This window comes from Oncorhynchus masou, chromosome 20, assembly GCF_036934945.1.
Source record: "Oncorhynchus masou masou isolate Uvic2021 chromosome 20, UVic_Omas_1.1, whole genome shotgun sequence".
Taxonomy (NCBI): Eukaryota; Metazoa; Chordata; class Actinopteri; order Salmoniformes; family Salmonidae; genus Oncorhynchus; species Oncorhynchus masou.
In genome coordinates, this window is record NC_088231.1 from 9,795,786 (window position 1) to 9,818,187 (window position 22,402).

General features: G+C 42.2%; 2 protein-coding genes and 1 long non-coding RNA gene across 4 annotated transcripts in view; 1 reads left to right on the forward strand and 2 right to left on the reverse strand.

Moving 5' to 3' along the window:
- LOC135506901 (zinc finger protein 777-like) overlaps positions 1–22,402 on the reverse strand; it is a 199,309-nt gene that overhangs the window by 21,595 nt on the left and 155,312 nt on the right. The gene's annotated exons all lie outside the window — the stretch shown is intronic.
- On the reverse strand, positions 4,278–5,787 carry LOC135506914 (oocyte zinc finger protein XlCOF22-like). The gene has a single exon (XM_064926346.1). It carries the CDS (start codon positions 5,551–5,553, stop codon positions 4,702–4,704), a length of 852 nt encoding a protein of 283 aa, XP_064782418.1. The 5' UTR covers positions 5,554–5,787; the 3' UTR covers positions 4,278–4,701.
- Positions 6,663–22,364, forward strand: LOC135506916 (uncharacterized). The gene is made up of 4 exons (XR_010450576.1): positions 6,663–7,004; positions 19,624–19,724; positions 21,480–21,593; positions 21,956–22,364. It is a non-coding gene; the product is annotated as an uncharacterized LOC135506916 (long non-coding RNA).

Below are 22,402 nucleotides of genomic sequence, written 5' to 3' on the forward strand. Positions count from 1 at the left end.
GAGAAAGCATTTCTGAACTTATTTGACGACTTTAGTTGTGGTACAAACCTTATTGAAACATATAGGCCTATGGGCTAGGCTACATGAGGTGTGTGACTATGACTCGAAAAAGTCGCAAAAAATGCATTGTTTCTTATGCTGGGCATCATTCATAAGTGATAGGCTAATATTGCCACACATCAGACTATTCTTGATTTAATCTTGCCTTTACATATTATTCTGTATATGTGTGAAATTTGTTTTGATTTAGAATGGACCATTATCATGCACCTGTATCGAACTAGGGTCAACATGAGAAAATACATGTCATCTATGCACTTAAATACCGAATGGAGGACACTTCCCCGTGGTTTATTTTCATGCCTAGCCTATAGAACGCCGATCCTCCTATTTTTAATAGAGGCAATCACTCTGTTTTCTCACGCAATTGCATGGCCTTTTGAAATGTTGCACAACATGAGCTCATGGGAGCTCAAGAAGTGTTTGATTGGATTTTCGAATACATTTGCATTGATTTCAGTGTGATTAGAGGGACAATAGAGTGCTGAGTACCAGGCAGTTAGCACGTTTGGTTGGCTACTAATGACCATCAGCAGCATCAGAGCTTGGAGAAGCATAATTACCGCGACTAAACGGTCACGTGGAATTTGACTGCCTTCATGACTCGTGACCGCCAGTGTGGTGGTAATACGGTCATCGCAACAGCCCTAGGTTTACCTCTATTTCAACAACCAACTTTACCTGACTGTGATCAGATAAAAATGTTATCCATTGTCACGGATTGTAAATTGGACCAAAAAAACTAGTCTAGTCTGGAGTAGACCTTGTGGACTGGATGTAGTATTCGCCAGATGTCTACAAGCCCATTGTTAATGAGCATATCTAATAGTAATATTCTAGATTTTGTATTTCTGGGAAATTGTATAGTTGACACTGAATATCAGAAAAAAAGCAAAGGCATATCCTCATTATTTAATCTTTATTTAACTAGGCAAGTCAGTTAAGATCAAATTCTTATTTACAATGACGGCCTACCCGGACAAGCCCAAACCCGGACGATGCTGGGCCAATTGTGTGCCGCCCTATGGGACTCCCAATCACGGCCGGTTGTGATACTGCCCAGGATTGAACCAGGGTCCGTAGTGATGCCTCTAACACTGAGATGCAATGCCTTAGACTGCTGTTCCACTCAGCAGCCCATAAATATTCACAATAAGCACTTCTGCATTGCCCAATATAACATGTTTGAAAATAAATCGACAGTTGAGCTCAACATACCGAGACTTTAACTTGTGCTTAATAGTATTATTGAACAGCACTGCCATTCCCCTTGCTTTGGGTGATTATAATACTATTTTGAAGATAAATACACAACGCAGAGGATGAGAACACGAGAGTACTAAAAACTAAATAGAGTACTAATGGTCAATAGGGAATTGTCAATGGAAATAGTTGGTTTTCAGTTAAACAGCTGTTTAGAATCTTTGGAATGTCAGTCCTGAACTCAGAGCTACGTGTGCCATGTTTTCATTGGTCTGTACATTGAGTCTGGAACAGGATACTTGTTATTTGGCCATTGGCCCAGTTGTACTGCAAGGTCATCTGATTGGTCAACCCCAGGCTAGGGTGGGGTGTTATAAGTGGCATCCTGTTTATTTGTTCTGTGGAGAAAATCTGAGGACAGGGGGAATGAACATCTACCTCCCAGCATAACATCTATGATTTGTCCTTTTCAAATAAATCTATTTTTCTCCCACTGATTTGCTTTGGAGTTTGTTATTGAAGAATAACATCAACTGCTAACAGTGAGTAAGATGTTAAATATATTTCTCCATCAAAATCTTTCTTCATTTGTTCCAAGACTTGTCCCATTAAATTAGTTTCTAGCAACAGTAAACAAATGTCATGGCTGTAGTACCATAGGATGAAGTAACCTCTCAGAGTAGGAGTGATCTAGGATCAGTTTAGCCTTTTAGATCATAATGAGTAAGGTTATTTGGAAAGATCAGCACTTTGTGGATACGGGCCCAGGTCTTGATAAATCTCGTCTCAAAGGCCCAGTGCAGTCAAATATGTATTTTATATCCATTTCCACACTATTAGGTTTGAAAAATACTGTAAAATTGTGAAAATTATGATAATGCCGTTTCGTGTAAAAGCTGTTTAAAAAGTTTGGCTGAAATTTCAGCCTGTTTTGGTGCGATGGAGTTTTGGCCTGCCTGGTGAAATCACCAGTTGGTAAATTGGTTAAATGGATACTTTGGTATCTTTGGTGATTTCATAATTACCCAGTCAGACAAACTCATGGATACCATTTTTATGTCTCTGCATGCAGTTTGAAGGAAGTTGAAGGTAGCTTGGTGCAATTGCTAAGTCTATGGGTATCTACTAGCCCGCTCCTCTCAAAGGCAGGGAAATAGACATTGTAACTACTCCAAAGCTAGGTGGTTCACACTTTGTACTCTTATTTTAACGTTAGTTGTTTGAAAAACATTTATTTTTGTAACTATTTTCTCCGAACTATGCATTTCATTAATCCGCTGTAACAGTGGGTGCAAGGATAGGCTGTGTGCTAGTGTCAACGACAGTTTTGAATGAGTTTGCTAGATATCAAGTAAACAAAGTATGAGAAGAGTACATCAACAATAAACCCCACAGTCAAAACGTATTTAGACCAGGATGAGAGAGAACAATGTGGGGTTTATTGTTGATGTACTCTTCTCATACTTTGTGTTTGAAATGCTGTGTGTTTTGATGTTGGTTGAGTGTGATGTGTTGTAAAGAAATAATTATTTTGTTTTAAATAAGACGTTTTTCTCAAGAGTAGAAGTGCTGATCGAGGATTAGGGCCCAGATTCACAAAACCTTCCTAAGAAGAAACGTGTTCTTAACTGCCATTTTTTCCTTAACTATAGACATAAGAAGAAAGTTAAGGAAAGTTGCTATTCCTCAAAATGGTTATTTGAAATGTTCTTAAACTATTTCTAATGTTTCTCCTTAAGCAAAAAGTTAAGAAATTAGATTCTTGAAAATAAAGTTATTGGAAATGTTCTTAATTCCAAGATAGCTAAACTCTTGTCATAAACTCAAGGCATTGAGAGAAAAAGGTCATGAAAGCAATTGAACATGTTTAATTCACTCTCAAACTTCATCTGAAAGTTCAGCATTGATTATATTAAACCCAAGAACAGTCATCTCAGTACAAAATATGCTAACATGATTGCCATTGCTAGCTAAATATCTAGATAAAACGGTTGCCTAGCAACAAATATCTTAAGAAGATTCGGAAGAAGATCATTAAATATTAAGACATTGAGGAATTGCACTAACTATCTTATGAATTAAGAACAAGAAGGGTCCCCCAAAAATTCTTAAGATAGTTTGTAAGTTTTAGCATAAGATGTGTTTTGTGAATCTGGGCCCAGGTCCCCACCTGTCTATATATTCATTATGATCTAAAAGGCAAAACTGATCTTAGATCAGCACTCCTACTCTAAAATGCTTTGTGGATACAGGCTCTGACCAAACACCACTCAGACAGTAGTTCACAGTGCACTCACCTCAGTGAGACTGTGTGTGGTCCTGTGCTGCTCAGCTGTTTCCTCTGTGGGTTCAGGAGGAGGTGAAGTGTCGTTGTCCTCCATGACCATAGTCCCCTCAGGGTTCCCCAGACCCTCCTCACACCCCTCCTCCTTCATCAGCAGTACCTCTGGACCCTCCTCCTGGAAGAGACAGGTGATACAGATTACACAGACATACACTCCCTCAGGTATGTACACACAGATAATAAACACAATTTCAACATGGAGTGTTTACCCATCCCCACTACGTTTGAATCCTATACTGTAGTTACAGAATGACTTCATTGTTTTTAAACCCATCATGGTGGACATAAATATGTTGAAGGCACCATATGATAAGCTATAAGTCAAAAGTCAACATCAGACAAACATGACTAAAATCTTTTGACGTGTACAGTAGGTGTTTGTTAGGTATTGGTTGTCGCTGATTAACACAGCCACGCAATAAAATTGGCTATAACAAACATTAATGAAAACAAAAGTGCTTTTTGGTTTTAATTTAAGATTAGGCATAAGGTATAGCAGTGTAGTTAAGTTTATAATCTAATTTTAAGAAGATACATTTTAGAAATAGGCAGGGTTTAGCCATAATCATGACTTTGTTAACTAGTGACTAACTTGGCTATGAAGCGCTGTAATGTGTATGCAGAATAGGGTGAGATAAGATGTGATGTATACTCAATGAAAGTCTTAGAATGAAAATTACCATTTTGTGTTTATTAAACATAAACAAGTTTTAAATACACAATATGAAAACCACACAAACACACACACACTCAACAAAAAAATCTGCAGGACCTAGATAAACTGCATACATTTTCTCAGTACAAGTGTCTTAGGAAAAAGATGAAGTAGTTGAATGAAAGTAAGGAACTAGGCATTTGTGAACATTATATAGGCACCACAGAACAAACACAATATGTAACTGACTTTCCCGGCTAAAATATACCATATATAACACACAATGTCTGGATGCAATATCCTACCCAGAAATATTCAACACTGAAATCTATTACTAACGTTATCTTTTTGCTGACAACAACGAAAATGAATCTTTGCCTTTAATGCAGGGATTGAGCTAAACATCAGAAGCTATCGAGTGGAATGGTTACTTTCTATGCTATAGAGAGGAATGGTTTTTCTGCTGGTGTATCCTAAGATAGCTCCTCTCTGAGAACCTCTTTCTGCAGTGTGTACAGGCAAATGGCCTCTCTTCCGTGTGAACCTTCAGGTGCATCTTCAGCTGGTGCTGGCGGGAAAACTTCTTCTCACAGTGGAGGCAACTGAAGGGTTTTTCCCCTGTGTGGACCCTCTGGTGCCTCTTCAGGTCACCAGCCTGAGCAAAGCACATATGACACTGGGTACAGCTGAAGGGTTTCACCCCTGTGTGGACCCTCTGGTGCCTCTTCAGGTTGCCAGCCTCAGCAAAGCACATATGACACTGGGTACAGCTGAAGGGTTTCTCTCCTGTGTGGACCCTCTGGTGGATCTCCACCTTCTGGGGGCAGCTGAAGCCTTTGTTACAGAACATGCAGAGGAACCGTTTCTCTTTACTATTGCCCGATGTGGCTCCCCCTCCCTGAGACTGGGCTATATCCCTGTCGTTTGAGTTCAGTACTTGATTGAAAAGATCGCTGCCGTGTGAATCGGAAAGTGCCTTCGACGTGAATACGGCATCGTGATCCCTGAACGCGTGTAAAGGGGAGTGGGTCGTGACATTTAGATTTGTATCTAAGCTTCCCCTGTAATCAAATAAATCTCCGTCCTGTGAGTGTCCGTCTCCTAGGTGACTATCTGCATTCCATGTGGGAGGAGCATCGCCCTCCACTTTCACAGTCACGTCATCTACCACTATAACCTCCCCTTTATCTAGGCACCCTTCAGAGTATACACTACTACTGTACCGGTTCCATTCCCCTCTAGACAGATCAGTCTGTCTCTCTAAACCCAAGAGCATGTTGCCAGGGTTCATCTCTGTAGTGTAAGAACAAGATGGATCATCACCGCCAGTGTCTAACGTGTCACCATCTCCACGGGAATTAACCGTCCCCTGGCTCTGGTGAAATACCGGTAAGTATTCTGAGCCAGGAGCAGGACGACTGCCCAGTCTCTCTGGGTCTGATCTGTGATCAGATCCTGTGTGTAAGAGCTTTTGTGTTACAGTTAAAGTCTCTGTGTCTGTCTCTGACTTGAGGATGGCGTTCAGCGTTCCACTGACCTCCGTGATCCTGCGTCGGGTCCTGGCCTGGGGCGCAGCGGTGAGATCCTCGGTGGCTACAGAGGGCACCACTCCAGCCGCTGCTCCAGTCTGGTGCTGTTGGTCCTTCTCTCGTTCAGTCCTCTCCAGCTTGACCCCAGGACCTGCTGCATTTTCATCTGCAGACTGACGCAAGAAAAGGGGAGGCTATTACCGGTGCATGAGTAGAATTGGATAACAATGTTGTAGGGATGTGAGCAAGTGAATAGCAGAGGGGAGCCTTTCTGAAATAAACTGGCCACATTTGATGAACTGTAATTTTGATGTAATACTATTACACAAACCTCTATCACAATAAAGTGCTGGGTTGAGGTTCCACTCCCCTCATCAACAGTGATTGGTTGGTCATCTCTCCACGCATTGTGTCCAGCAGGCTTCACAAAGCTCCTGTGGCCTCCAGTGAGATGTCCTTCACCTGAGAGAAAGATTGGGGGGAAAGAGGTACTGGTTAGGTACTGTCAATGCTGAACGCTATATTGTAGACTATTGACAGTTTTGACACTGTCTACAATTGGCAAGGATGTAAGGTAACACTTATAATTTCTTGATTTACTGTTCCATGCATCATATTGTTTTCTATTAGTAAATAATAGGAAATGCCAGTAAATCAATCTGGTCGGAATATGATATTGTTTTTCTGCAAGTTAGCTAAGTAACCAGGGGAATTATTGCATACTATCCCAAAACAGACCAAGATCCAATTCTGATTAACCATGTGTGTTAAACACATCTAACGTCACACATGTGATCTGGGCGGCAGGCCCCGCAGCATCGGCCTTCTGCAAAATGTAGCCAACCTCTTGTCATTCCTTTGTATCGGTCGAGCATCTTGACACTACTGGGACCACTGGCGAGGACGCGTTCTCGCGTCGTTCTCTCTGCGCGCTCCCGTGCCACCTTCATTTCAAGTAGCTGTAGTTTTCTCCGCAATGCCCTGCTTTCATTCTGGCTTTGAGTTATTTCCAAACGAAACACTGCATAGTCATCGTCTACGAGTTTACAGATATCTGCCACTGCTGCATTCGCTAGCACCTCCATAATGGAGGCTATTTGAGTGTGAAAAACCATAGGCCTACAGTTAGCCATTGTTAGCAACTAGCTAGCGTTACCTTAATAACATCTATCAACCAAGGCCTGTCTCCAAAGCGAATTTAACACTGCCTGGGGTAAGTATGTGTGGCTGTGTAGTTACATAAGTAATATTTTGAGTTTCAAGGTGATAATAAAAGTATATATAACAACAATAAAAACGCTGCCGTGGATATTGTTCTTGGTTACTTTTCACTTCCGTTGACAGTTCTTCTTCAGTGGTTCTTAAATGGTTGGCAACCAACTTTAGTGATGCATTACTGCCACAAATTGAACTGGAGTGGGGACCAGAGACTGCGACGGTCAAAAGCCGGTCAAAAGCCGAGTTCACATCCCTACCCAATTAAACCATTATACCTAAGGAAATGGAAAACATTATTAAATAGAATATCACCTTAAAGTTTTCTGAATGTGAAAGAGTAAGCTCTTCGATCCATGTGCGGATCGTTCAATCAATATCCAAACATCTTGACCAGAACCCTGGCACCTTGGGTAAACCACAAGGAGCAGAGCCCCACGATATAGGACTGTCAAACGTTCCCCCCCGTGAGAAGGACAATGAGCAAAATTAAAATTGTGTTTGTGAGAAGAGACTTTCATACATGGGCAGGGTGTATTTTTGAGAGTGCAGAAATCTCTGCATGCACTCGGACTAATTTATTGCATTCGACAATGATTTTCAACTTGTTCAATATCAATGTTTCAAGCTCTCAAGTTTAATTTCCAGCCCAACCCTGTCTATGCACGATCAAAGTAGTTTATGCGCTTGCGCGACTGGTTTTCTTCGATACAAATCTGCTCGCGCTGTGATTCATATTCTTGCTTGCGTGCTCCATCTCAATTTGGCACTCATCTGATGCCATAGACAATCAGGATACAGAACCAATTAACACAGAAGAGGTGCAATTGACATTGTAGCTATAGTATTGCCTGTAATGATTAATGGTTCAAATCAAATCAAATTTATTTGTCACATACACATGGCTAGCAGATGTTAATGCGAGTGTAGCGAAATTATTGTGCTTCCAGTTCCGACAATGCAGTAATAACCAACAAGTAATCTAACTAACAATTCCAAAACTACTGTCTTATACACAGTGTAAGGGGATAAAGAATATGTACATAAAGATATGAATGAGTGATGGTGAAGCGCAGCATAGGCAAGATACAGTAGATGGTATCGAGTACAGTATATACATATGAGATGAGTATGTAAACAAAGTGGCATAGTTAAAGTGGCTAGTGATACATGTATTACATAAGGATGCAGTAGATGATAGAGTACAGTATATACCTATACATATGAGATGAATAATGTAGGGTATGTAAACATTATATTAGGTAGCATTGTTTAAAGTGGCTAGTGATATATTTTACATCCTTTCCCATCAATTCCCATTATTGAAGTGGCTGGAGTTGAGTCAGTGTGTTGGCAGCAGCCACTCAATGTTAGTGGTTGCTGTTTAACAGTCTGATGGCCTTGAGATAGAAGCTGTTTTTCAGTATCTCGGTCCCAACTTTGATGCACCTGTACTGACCTCGCCTTCTGGATGATAGCGGGGTGAACAGGCAGTGGCTCGGGTGGGTGTTGTCCTTGATGATCTTTATGGCCTTCCTGTAACATCGGGTGGTGTAGGTGTCCTGGAGGGCAGGTAGTTTGCCCCCGGTGATACGTTGTGCAGACCTCACTACCCTCTGGAGAGCCTTACGGTTGTGGGCGGAGCAGTTGCCGTACCAGGCGGTGATACAGCCCGCCAGGATGCTCTCGATTGTGCATCTGTAGAAGTTTGTGAGTGCTTTTGGTGACAAGCCAAATTTCTTCAGCCTCCTGAGGTTGAAGAGGCGCTGCTGCGCCTTCTTCACGATGCTGTCTGTGTGAGTGGACCAATTTAGTTTGTCTGTGATGTGTATGCCGAGGAACCTAAAACTTCCTACCCTCTCCACTACTGTTCCATCGATGTGGATAGGGGGGTGTTCCCTCTGCTGTTTCCTGAAGTCCACAATCATCTCCTTAGTTTTGTTGACGTTGAGTGTGAGGTTATTGTCCTGACACTCCACACTCCGAGGGCCCTCACCTCCTCCCTGTAGGCCGTCTCGTCGTTGTTGGTAATCAAGCCTACCACTGTTGTGTCGTCCTCAAACTTGGTGATTGAGTTGGAGGCGTGCGTTGCCGCGCAGTCGTGGGTGAACAGGGAGTACAGGAGAGGGCTCAGAACGCACCCTTGTGGGGCCCCAGTGTTGAGGATCAGCGGGGTGGAGATGTTGTTGCCTACCCTTACCACCTGGGGGCGGCCCGTCAGGAAGTCCAGTACCCAGTTGCACAGGGCGGGGTCGAGACCCAGGGTCTCGAGCTAGATGACGAGCTTGGAGGGTACTATGGTGTTAAATGCCGAGCTGTAGTCGATGAACAGTATTCTCACATAGGTATTCCTCTTGTCCAGATGGGTTAGGGCAGTGTGCAGTGTGGTTGAGATTGCATCGTCTGTGGACCTATTTGGGCGGTAAGCAAATTGGAGTGGGTCTAGGGTGTGAGGTAGGGTGGAGGTGATATGGTCCTTGACTCGTCTCTCAAAGCACTTCATGATGACGGAAGTGAGTGCTACGGGGCGGTAGTCGTTTAGCTCAGTTACCTTAGCTTTCTTGGGAACAGGAACAATGGTGGCCCTCTTGAAGCATGTGGGAACAGCAGACTGGTATAGGGATTGATTGAATATGTCCGTAAACACACCAGCCAGCTGGTCTGCGCATGCTCTGAGGGCGTGGCTGGGGATGCCGTCTGGGCCTGCAGCCTTGCGAGGGTTAACACGTTTAAATGTTTTACTCACCTCGGCTGCAGTGAAGGAGAGACCGCATGTTTTCGTTGCAGGCCGTGTCAGTGGCACTGTATTGTCCTCAAAGTGGGCAAAAAAGTTATTTAGTCTGCCTGGGAGCAAGACATCCTGGCCCGTGACTGAGCTGGATTTCTTCTTGTAGTCTGTGATTGACTGTAGACCCTGCCACATACCTCTTGTGTCTGAGCTGTTGAATTGAGATTCTACTTTGTCTCTATACTGACGCTTAGCTTGTTTGATAGCCTTACGGAGGGAATAGCTGCACTGTTTGTATTCGGTCATATTACCAGTCACCTTGCACTGATTAAAAGCAGTGGTTTGCGCTTTCAGTTTCACGCAAATGCTGCCATCAATCCACGGTTTCTGGTTAGGGAATGTTTTAATCGTTGCTATGGGAACAACATCTTCAACGCACGTTCTAATGAACTCGCACACCGAATCAGCGTATTCGTCAATGTTGTTGCCTGACGCAATACGAAACATGTCCCTGTCCACGTGATGGAAGCAGTCTTGGAGTGTGGAATCACCTTGGTCGGACCAGCGTTGGACAGACCTCAGCGTGGGAGCTTCTAGTTTTAGTTTTTGTCTGTAGGCAGGGATCAGCTAAATGGAGTCGTGGTCAGCTTTTCCGAAAGGGGGGCAGGGCAGGGCCTTATATGCGTTGCGGAAGTTAGAATAACAGTGATCCAAGGTTTTGCCAGCCCTGGTGGCGCAATCGATATGCTGATACATTTTAGGGAGTCTTGTTTTCAGATTAGCCTTGTTAAATTCCCCAGCTACAATGAATGCAGCCTCAGGATGTATGGATTCCAGTTTGCAAAGAGTCAAATAAAGTTCGTTCAGAGCCATCGATGTGTCTGCTTGGGGGGGAATATATACGGCTGTGATTATAATCGAAGAGAATTCTCTTGGTAGATAATGCGGTCTACATTTGATTGTGAGGAATTCTAAATCAGGTGAACAGAAGGATTTGAGTTCCTGTATGTTTCTGTGATCACACCACGTCTCGTTAGCCATAAGGCATACGGCCCCGCCCCTCTTCTTACCAGAAAGGTGTTTGTTTCTGTCGGCGCGATGCGTGGAGAAACCCGCTGGCTGCACCGCCTCCGAAAGCGTCTCTCCAGTGAGCCATGTTTCCGTGAAGCAAAGAACGTTACAGTCTCTGATGTCCCTCTGGAATGCTCCCTTTGCTCGGATTTCATCAACCTTGTTGTCAAGAGACTGGACATTGGCGAGAAGAATGCTAGGAAGTGGGGCACGATGTGCCCGTCTCCGTAGTCTGACCAGAAGACCGCCTCGTTTCCCTCTTTTACGAAGTCATTTTTTTGGGTCGCCGGCTGGGATCCATTCCGTTGTCCTGGTTGAAAGGCAGAACACAGGATCCGCTTCGCGAAAGTCATATTCTTGGTCGTACTGATGGTGAGTTGACGCTGATCTTATATTCAGTAGTTCTTCTCGACTGTATGTAATGAAACCTAAGATGACCTGGGGTACTAATGTAAGAAATAACACATAAAAAAAAACTGCATAGTTTCCTCGGAACGCGAAGCGAGGCGGCCATCTCTGTCGGCGCCAGAACAAGTGAAAGGAACAAATGAAAGGGATTTGCATACAACTTGTAATTTTTATTTATTTTTATTTAAAAAAGAAAGTTGTTCATTTTTTGTTGTTGTATTTTACCCCTTTTTTTGATCTTGTCTCATCGCTGCAACTCCCCAAAGGGCTCGGGAGGCAAAGGTCGAGTCATGCGTTCTCCGAAACGTGACCCGCCAAACCGCGCTTCTTAACGCCAGCTGCACCAATGTGTCGAGGAAACACTGTTCACCTGACATCCGAAGTCAACCTGCAGGCGCTGTCCCGCCACAAGGAGTCGCTAACCTGGATGACGCCCTCCCGACCCTGTAGTGACGCCTCTAGCACTGCAATGTAGTGTCTCACATGCTGACCACACCGCTCGTGCGCATGCGTCCATGTTGATTTTGGCCACCCACAGACACGATCAGGACACGCAGGCTGAAATATCAAAACGAACTCTGAACCAACTGTATTAATTTGGGTTAATTTGGGTCGAAAAGCATTAAACATTTATGGCAATTTAGCTTGCTGTTGCTAGCTTATTTGTCCTGGGATATAAACATTCGGTTGTTAATTTGCCTGAAATGCACAAGGTCCTCTACTCTGACAATTAATCCACAGATAAAAGGGAAAATGGAGTTTGTTTCTAGTAATCTCTCTTCCTTCTTTGCACTTTATATGGCAGTTGGCAACCAACTTTAAGGTGCAGTACCAACAGGACTGGAGTGTGGACCTCAGTTCACCTTTCAATCACCCACGTGGATATAAGCTCCTAAAAAACAATGAGGATATGGGAGAGGCTACGCAGACGTGCACAAGCAGTGTGGGTGCAATAATTGAATAACATGAATGTGCAAATTTATTTTCCAATGCTTGCACAATTATACATGCGGACCACACTGCCCGCATCATTACATTTACATTTAAGTCATTTAGCAGACGCTCTTATCCAGAGCGACTTACAAATTGGACTGTGTGGTGTATTGTGGATATATTATAGACTGTGTGGTGTATTGTGTTCATAGTGGATATATTATAGACTGTGTGGTGTATTGTGGATATATTATAGACTGTGTGGTGTATTGTGTTCATAGTGGATATGTTATAGACTGTGTGGTGTATTGTGTTCATAGTGGATATATTATAGACTGTGTGGTGTATTGTGTTCATAGTGGATATATTATAGACTGTGTGGTGTATTGTGTTCATAGTGGATATATTATAGACTGTGTGGTGTATTGTGTTCATAGTGGATATATTACAGACTGTGTGGTGTATTGTTTTCATAGTGGATATATTATAGACTGTGTGGTGTATTGTGTTCATAGTGGATATATTATAGACTGTGTGGTGTATTGTGTTCATAGTGGATATATTATAGACTATGTGGTGTATTGTGTTCATAGTGGATATATTATAGACTGTGTGGTGTATTGTGTTCATAGTGGATATATTATAGACTGTGTGGTGTATTGTGTTCATAGTGGATATATTATAGACTGTGTGGTGTATTGTGTTCATAGTGGATATATTATAGACTGTGTGGTGTATTGTGTTCATAGTGGATATATTATAGACTGTGTGGTGTATTGTGGATATATTACAGACTGTGTGGTGTATTGTGGATATATTATAGACTGTGTGGTGTATTGTGTTCATAGTGGATATATTATAGACTGTGTGGTGCATTGTGTTCATAGTGGATATATTATAGACTGTGTGGTGTATTGTGTTCATAGTGGATATATTATAGACTGTGTGGTGTATTGTGTTCATAGTGGATATATTATAGACTGTGTGGTGTATTGTGGATATATTATAGACTGTGTGGTGTATTGTGGATATATTATAGACTGTGTGGTGTATTGTGATCATAGTGGATATATTACCGGCTGTGTGGTGTATTGTGGATATATTACCGACTGTGTGGTGTATTGTGGATATATTATAGACTGTGTGGTGTATTGTGTTCATAGTGGATATATTACAGACTGTGTGGTGTATTGTGTTCATAGTGGATATATTATAGACTGTGTGGTGTATTGTGTTCATAGTGGATATATTATAGACTATGTGGTGTATTGTGTTCATAGTGGATATATTATAGACTATGTGGTGTATTGTGTTCATAGTGGATATATTATAGACTGTGTGGTGTATTGTGTTCATAGTGGATATATTACAGACTGTGTGGTGTATTGTGAATATATTATAGACTGTGTGGTGTATTTTGGATATATTACCGACTGTGTGGTGTATTGTGTTCATAGAGGATATATTATAGACTATGTGGTGTATTGTGTTCATAGTGGATATATTATAGACTGTGTGGTGTATTGTGTTCATAGTGGATATATTATAGACTGTGTGGTGTATTGTGTTCATAGTGGATATATTATAGGCTGTGTGGTGTATTGTGGATATATTACCGACTGTGTGGTGTATTGTGTTCATAGTGGATATATTATAGACTGTGTGGTGTATTGTGTTCATAGTGGATATATTACAGACTGTGTGGTGTATTGTGTTCATAGTGGATATATTATAGGCTGTGTGGTGTATTGTGGATATATTATAGACTGTGTGGTATATTGTGGATATATTACCGACTGTGTGGTGTATTGTGTTCATAGTGGATATATAATAGACTGTGTGGTGTATTGTGTTCATAGTGGATATATTATAGACTGTGTGGTGTATTGTGTTCATAGTGGATATATTATAGACTGTGTGGTGTATTGTGGATATATTACCGACTGTGTGGTGTATTGTGTTCATAGTGGATATATTATAGACTGTGTGGTATATTGTGTTCATAGTAGATATATTATAGACTATGTGGTATATTGTGTTCATAGTGGATATATTATATCATCATTATCATTATCATTATATCATCATGTGCGCGAGCATGCAAAATAAACCTTTTATAGATTGTTTTTCTCATTCCAATGATTTGATGATGGACAGTCACTGTAGTGGGTCATGTGATCAACCCTGAGCCAAAATTGGCCTTGGTCAGTGAGACAGTAACTTTCACATCTTTTACAACAACTAAGCTGAAGCCTACACTCTTGTGGATAGGTTCTATAACATGCCACCGATCACCACAAGATTCAGTACCTACAAGTTTAGACAACATGACCACATGGGCAGTCAGCCACAATTAGGTGAAATTCACACGTCATGACCAATGATATATACCAGGGTTTTCCAAAGTTGGTCCTTTTCTCCAGGTCTTTGGGGATGGACAACACCTCAGAACATAATACAATTAAAAACCAAAATATGTGCAGTAGAGGGGTTAGTTACTGTATACAGTGCATTCTGAAAGTATTCAGATCCCTTGACATTTTCCACATTTTGTTATGTTACAGCCTTATTCTAAAATGTATACAATTGTTTTTTCCCCCCTCAAATTTACACACAATACCCCATAGTGACAAAGCAAAAACAGTTATACATTTTTGCAAATTTATATATGTACTTTTTTTTTAAATTATAATTTACATAAGTATTCAGACCCTTTACTTAGTTGAAGTACCTTTGGCAGTGATTACCGCCTTGAGTATAACGCTACAAGCTTGTCATACCTGTATTTGGGCAGTTAATCCCATGCTCTGTCAGGCTGGATAGGGAGTGTCGCTGCACAGCAATTGTCAGGTCTCTCCAGAGATGTTCAAGTCCGAGCTCTGGCTGGGCCACTCAAGGACATCAGAGACTTGTCCTGAATCCACTCCTACGTTGTCTTTGGCTGTGTGCCTAGGGTCGTTGTCTCTAGACTCTAGACGTGACGCTTTGCATTCAGGCCAAATTGTTCAACCTTGGTTTCATCAGATGAGAGAATCTTGTTTCTCGTGGTCTGAGAGTCTTTAGGGGCCTTTTGGAAAACTCCTAGCGGGCTGTCATGTGCCTTTTACTGAGGAGTGGCTTCAGTCTGGCCACTCCACCATAAAGGCTGACTGGTGGAGTGCTGCAGAGATGGTTGTCCATCTGGAAGGTTCTCCCATCTCCACAGAGGAACTCTGGAGCTCTGTCAGAGTGACCATAGGGTTCTTGGTCACCTCCCTGAATGATGGGAACTTTATATAGGTGTGTGCCTTTCCAAATCATGTCCAATCAATTGAATTTACCACAGGTGGACTCCAATCAAGTTGTAGAAATATCTCAAGGATGATCAATGGAAACAGGATGCACCTGAGCTCAATTTCGAGGCTCACAGCAAAGGGTCTGAATACTTATGTAAATAAGGTTAATTATTATTTAAAACATTTGTACCCCCTTTTTTTCTCCTCAATTTTGTGATTACAAATTTGTCTCATTACTGCAACTCTCAACGGGCTCGGGAGAGGGCAAGGTCGAGTCATGCGTCCTCCGAAACATGACTTTGGTTGTCAAGTTGAACAGTGTTTCCTCCGACGACACATGGTGCAGCTGGCTTCCGAGTTAAGCGAACAGGTGTTAAGAAGCGCGGTTAGGCGGGTCATGTTTCGGAGGACGCATGACTCGACCTTGCCTTCTCCAGAGCCCGTTGGGAGTGTTAATCTGATTAGGCTACTTCAAAAGTCCACTCCACTCTAATATAACTCCAAACTGCACAACGGCCATTTGATTAATGGAAAGAGACGTCTGTTGCAAAACATCAAATGTTTAATGATGTTCAAAGATTGTCAAACCAAGCATTCGATACTGAGTAGGGATGGATGTATTTTTTGTTTGTCGAGATTGACATACTCTACTTCACATATGTCAGAGTCAAGGCCCGCGGGCCACATCCGGCCCGCGAGAAGGTTTTTTACGGCCCCTGGGATGATCTTGATTTATTATTAGAACCGGCCCGCAGACCGCAGCAAGCCGGCAGCCCGCAGATCTTTTACACGCACCAATACTACATTTCCCACAATGCAACGGTGACGCACCGAGCAGTAGGCTGCTTCATTTCAATATTTATTGGCACAGCAGTCGTCAGCATCACAGTAAAATTAACTTTCAGATACCCATCAAAAATGGCAAAACGGAAGGTGGACACTGAGAACCGGGGTTTCAAACAAGGTGGGAGTCGGAGTATATGTTCACGGAGGTAGCTGGAAAACCTGTGTGTCTTCTGTGTGGAGAAAGTGTGGCGGTACTGAAAGAGTATAATCTGAGACGACATTATGAAACGAAACACGCGGACAAAAACAAGAATATGGACATGGAACAAAGGCTACAAAAGGCAGAGGAATTAAAACGAGGCCTCAAATCTCGACAGGCTCTGTTCAAAAAAGCCAAATCACAAGGCCAGGCTGCTGTCAAGGCCAGTTTTATTTTGGCAGAAGAGATCGCTAAATCAGCCCGGCCATTTACGGAGGGGGATTTCATCAAAAACTGCATGATTAAAGTTTGTGACGAAGTTTGCCCAGAAAAAAGGCAACTCTTTTTAAATGTGAGTCTGAGCAGAAACACCATTGCCGAGAGAGTAGACCAGTTGTCCATCAATCTAAAAGAGCAGCTTGTGAAAAAGGGAAAAGATTTCATTGCATATTCCTTGGCTGTGGATGAGAGCACCGACATTTCTGACATTGCCCAGTTGTCAATTTTCATCCGCGGAGTGGACTCCAGCCTAAGCGTGACAGAGGAGTTTTTGGCTTTACGTCCTATGCATGGCACAACTACGGGGCATGATTTGTATGAAGAGGTGTCAAGATGTGTAAATGAGATGGAGCTGCCTTGGGAAAAACTCGTGGGTTTGACAACCGACGGAGCACCTGCGATGTGTGGACACAGGAGCGGACTGGTGGCGAAGATACGGGAAAAGATGCAAGAGGAAAACGCGACAGGTGAGCTGACAGCTTATCATTGTATCATACACCAGGAAGCGTTGTGCGGTAAAGCCTTGAAAATGGAGCATGTAATGAGCATCATCACGCGCACAGTTAACTTTATCAGAGCCAAAGGTTTGAATCACCGCCAGTTCAAGGCATTTCTGACGGAGTTAGAAACGGAGCATGGTGATTTGCCTTATCACACAGAGGTGCGATGGCTAAGCCAGGGAAAGGTGCTTCAAAGATGTTTCGAGCTTCGTGAGGAGATTTGTCTGTTCTTGGACAGCAAAGGGAAAGACACAACACAACTCCGAGACGAAATGTTTCTGTGTGAAATGGCTTTTCTGTGTGACATTACGAGTCATCTGAATGCAATGAACTTGCAGCTGCAGGGTCGGGATCATGTCATCTCTGATATGTACAGTACAGTGAAGGCATTTAAAACCAAACTGACTCTGTGGGAGACGCAGATGCGGAAAGAAAATTTGAGCCACTTTCCCAGCTGCCAGACCATGAAAGAGAAGCTCTCTACCAGTGCGTTCCCGAGCGCACAGTTGGCTGATAAAATAGGTATGCTTGCCGCTGACTTTCGACGCCGATTTGCTGACTTTGAAGCACAAAAAAGCAGGTTGGAACTGCTCGGTAACCCATTTGCTGTTGACGTGGAAAGCTCACCACCAAACCTCCAAATGGAGTTGATTGACCTCCAATGCAATGATGCACTGAGGGCAAAATATGCGGCAGTGGGTGCTGCGGAGTTCGCCCGTTTCCTCCCCGACACAATGCCCCAGCTGCGCATCCAGGCTGCTCAAACGTTGTCTATGTTTGGCAGCACATACCTGTGTGAACAACTTTTTTCTTTGATGAACCTGAACAAAACATCACACAGAAGTCGACTTACTGCTGAACACCTCCACTCAATTCTGAGGATTTCCTCAGCTCAGAGCCTTACCCCGAACATTGATGAACTTGTGGAAAAGATGGGACACCACCAAGTATCACCCTCAACCTCAAACAAGTGAACATTACTGTGCAATCACATATTTAGAGTTTTTACTCAGTTCAAGTTTAAAAGTTAAAGTTTAATATTTGTTTTCACTGCATGTTACTTCTCCTTAAACAAAGTGTTGTTTTTGATTAATAGAGTTTTGCACTTTATTTTATTGTATTTCAATCCAATTATATTTTAAAAATATTTCAGTTGAGTGGATGATAGAAAATTGCTATTATTGTTTTTTTCTTTGAAGTAAATTTAGCCCACTTTTGCTAAAATAGAAAATATAGGCTACTGATGGTGCCTTGAATACCGGTTTCTTTCATTTAATGTTCATGTTATGGGGATTTTTATATAAAGGAAATTTGTCTTTTGTGTCTGTTGAAAATTAAAGATTACTGACAGAGCCATAAGAAAATATTGCTTTATTTATCTGATCATATTGGAATATATTTGTTAGGTTTTCAGTAGGTTCAATTAGGTTCACTAGACTATATGCGTCATTTAAAAAATTTTCAATGAACATTCGAACAGTCCGGCCCTCGGCTTGTAGCTAAATTTTTTATTTGGCCCTCCGTCCATTTGACTTTGACACCCCTGCTCTACTTGATTGTGGCACAAACCGTGATGGGAAGCGCTAAAAGTCTGTAATCGGTATTCAATTGTGCGTTGCTGATTGGTTGTGTATGGTGCCTTCTTACGGAAACCTGTTGGTGCAAAATTCCTTGCATATATTTGATATCATCATGAATATAGCATCAACATGTTGAAAATCTGACTTCTCTAGCTGATCATTATCTGCAGCCTGCTCTGATCATAGTGTAATGAGACAGGAAGGGAGAGTTGGTTTGTCGGTTGTGGTCCGCGAGTTCGCCCTGCGTGGCATGGACTGTGCCACAAAACCATTCTGAAGTGGTAAAGTTGATATCCAAGTTTACAAACAGGGTTGCATCAGTTATTGTTATTCATGGTGTTAAATCATTTTAGAGTTCATTTTATGAGGGGATGGTGTTTATTTTAACTGTCCCTAAACAATTCATTGTAATTTATGGTAAATTCATTAAACATATAATTTAGACCCAGTGTTTATTTGAGAACAGACCTTTATTTGCTGAAATGTGTGCTGTTGTCCTGTTATTAAAAGGGACAGGCGGCGAAATTTGAGACTCTGCGTTTAATTGAAGGTCAATATTCACAAAGCCTCTGAGTAGGAGTGCAGACCTAGGATCAGTTTTGCCTATTAGATCATAATGAATACTTTTACACTGAGAATATTTGTGGAAATGGGCCACGGTCTTTATTAATTTCGGCTTAAGTGTGGGACCATTACTTTGAATTATAAAACCATTAAAGAGTGTCAAGTAATCAAATCAACTAGCATTTGCATAATACTCATAGCAATCCCTTATTGCCCAACCAGAAGATGCTCCATAGCAGGGTGCTCTTATCAGATTTCTTGTTCCAACATCCTCTCACTCTGTGTCTCTTACAGTCAATAGAGATGGAGAATGGGAAGCATGATCTGTTGCTAGTCAAAGAGGAGATAAGAGGACGGACCAGCGAACATTGATCTGCTGAAGATGGAAGAGCAAGGTAAGGGGGAAATACATATAGCCTACATACAGTATATCTTGTCATGGACATTCATACTAAGAGAGACTGTCATTTCTTCAAACAATCATCTTTATTCAATATCGATTAATTATTGCAATAATGAAGCTGTCGATCCCACACTCTAAAATGTGTTGCAGAGGCTTAACCTTTACAGACAATGCTGGTTCTTATATAACTGACACTAAGAATGCTTAGTTATGGCTGGAAAGCCTTTGGTGCGGTTTCCCAGATGCAAGAATGATTAGACACTACGGGTTTTGTTCTATTCCTCTAGGCGCACTCTCTCTCTCGGTTACACCCACCACATCTTATCTATGGAATGCCAGCTGTAGGTTTTTAGGCTCCTCTCGGTTCAAACAGACACAGATGAGAAAGTACTCATCAAAGCTGTTTGATGCATTAAAAGTATTATAACATAACATCTTGTAATTTTTCTTTCACAATCTTCAATGGTAAAGCGATGCGCCTGGCTATTATTGTCTTTTTCATCATTCATAAAATTAAATCAATGTTACAAAAACACACATTATAATGAATGAACTTGACTTACCACCTATTTGTGACCTATGTAGCAAAATTTTAAATTGTGTTTTTTACATTTGATAAAAGTAGAGAAACTGGTATATCATACAATGGGAAAGTAATTCTGCTTTGAAAGTTGATCAACTTAACCCCACTGTTGAGAAAATGGCCCTTGAATGTGTTGGTACACCTAATGGAGATGGTTGGCCTTAGTTTGAAATGTAATCCAGAGACAGTTGTTTTATACAACCTCCTTCGGGGGCCTCTTTTCGACTCCCTTTGCAATTGCAATCATATTCTGCTTCCACCAGACATTCCACTGATTTCAAAACTTGGTCAACTTCTTCCATGACAACAACACTGTTGATCGCCGTTTCCTCCACATCACTGTCATCAGAAGACTACAATGTCTGATTAAATGAAAATGTTTTTACCTAATGTAACAGTATAACTTTAGTCCGTCCCCTCGGCCATACCCGAGCGCGAACCAGGGACCCTCTGTACACATCAACAACAGTCACCCACGAAGCATCATTACCCATCGCTCCACAAAAGCCGCGGCCCTTGCAGAGCAAGGGGAACCACTACTTCAAGGTCTCAGAGCAAGTGACGTCACCGATTGAAACGCTATTTAGCGCGCAAGTCAGGGATTTCCTCATTGTCTGATTCATTTTAAGAGTCCTAGAGTCAGCATGGCACGATCGTCCTCCATAAACTTTCTCTCTGATTGTTGCAGATAGCGCCTGTTAAATTAAGGGCAGCTATGTTTAGAGCAGTAGCAACACTTGCAGTTCTTCATGACATCTTTCACAAATCTGTGGTAGAAATTATTATCTACACATACTGAGAAGCTCATGTTATAGACGGAAGCATGCTACATGGCAGACCAATCCGAGCTCATCTCTCTGCATGTCCAGCCCATCCATTATCTTAGCCAATCATGGCTAGCAGGAAGGCTCCTGTCTCTTTCTGTGGCTAAACCAATTAGGGTCGCAATTTAACAATTGTATTCATATTTACAGATGGCATACAAGTTTGTTATAAAGGCATATGAAAGTTTACATGTTCCAGAAGGCATTTCTGCACAAAAACGCATTATGATTTAAAAAACAACAACATTTTGTTACGTTCAAATGCCTCCTGTGAAGTGGTGACATGTGACATACGTCTAGCTTCCTGAAACAGGTCACATTTTCTAACCTCTTTCTATAGGTGGCTGGCTGGAGGCTAACAGAGGAGAGTGCGTATCCATCTTGGATTCCAAGACCCTGATGGGTGCAGCCAAGGGCCTAGGGGACGACATCACAGATCAGGCCAGGACCAGAGGTGACATAGGGGAGGTCAATGGATAGGACAGCGTCTTCAAAACTGGTCTGGGGACAACACTTTTCACCACATCCAGAAACTGACAGTTTAACACAAAACAACAACCTTAGTCTCCATGACAACATACTGGCTGAGACTAGGGCGAGGCGTAGATTTTGTCTTCTTCATTCTTGAATCAACATATATGGATTTTAATTTTTTTTTTTTACTCCAATGGCTCCATATTGTTAGGTACTTGAATCCCAGTTTTTGAGATGGGCTTGACTGTGGTTAACATTTTATAATTATCATGTTTCTGTGTGTACAGAACATTGTTTTTTAATATAAACCTTTATGCATTTCTGTACAATTTGTGTTTACAGTCTGCAGTCCATGAAGACTTGCTGACCTGTATTCGGTGTTGCTGGTGGGAGAGACTGGACCTCTGAGGTGGCTGGTCACAAACCCTGTCCCCGGACCAGGACACTGGATCAGGAGCCATCTCTCTTCCTTCCCGAGTCGGACCTGGCACCGAACCACTAGGGACAGAGACTTCACCACCACACAGATCACCACCAGTGGAGAGGTGGACTGAACAACCTCAGTCCTGGTGGTCATCAGAGAGACAGAGGCTCCAGTCATGGATCCAGTCTGCAGCCCAGACCCTTCTCTTCACAGTCTCAGAGCAGGGATGAAGCAGGACCTGGGGCTGATAGAGACCCTCCTGTTCCTATGATACAAACACCACAGTAGGAGAAAACAGACTTCCTGATAGACTACCACCAAGGGAGTCTCCCACCACTCTCTGTGAAGGCTGAAGTCCAGGGTGA

Coding starts and splice junctions, on each gene's coding strand:
- LOC135506914 (XM_064926346.1), bottom strand. CDS start 5,553: ATGAACCCTGGCAACATGCTCTTGGGTTTAGAGAGACAGACTGATCTG.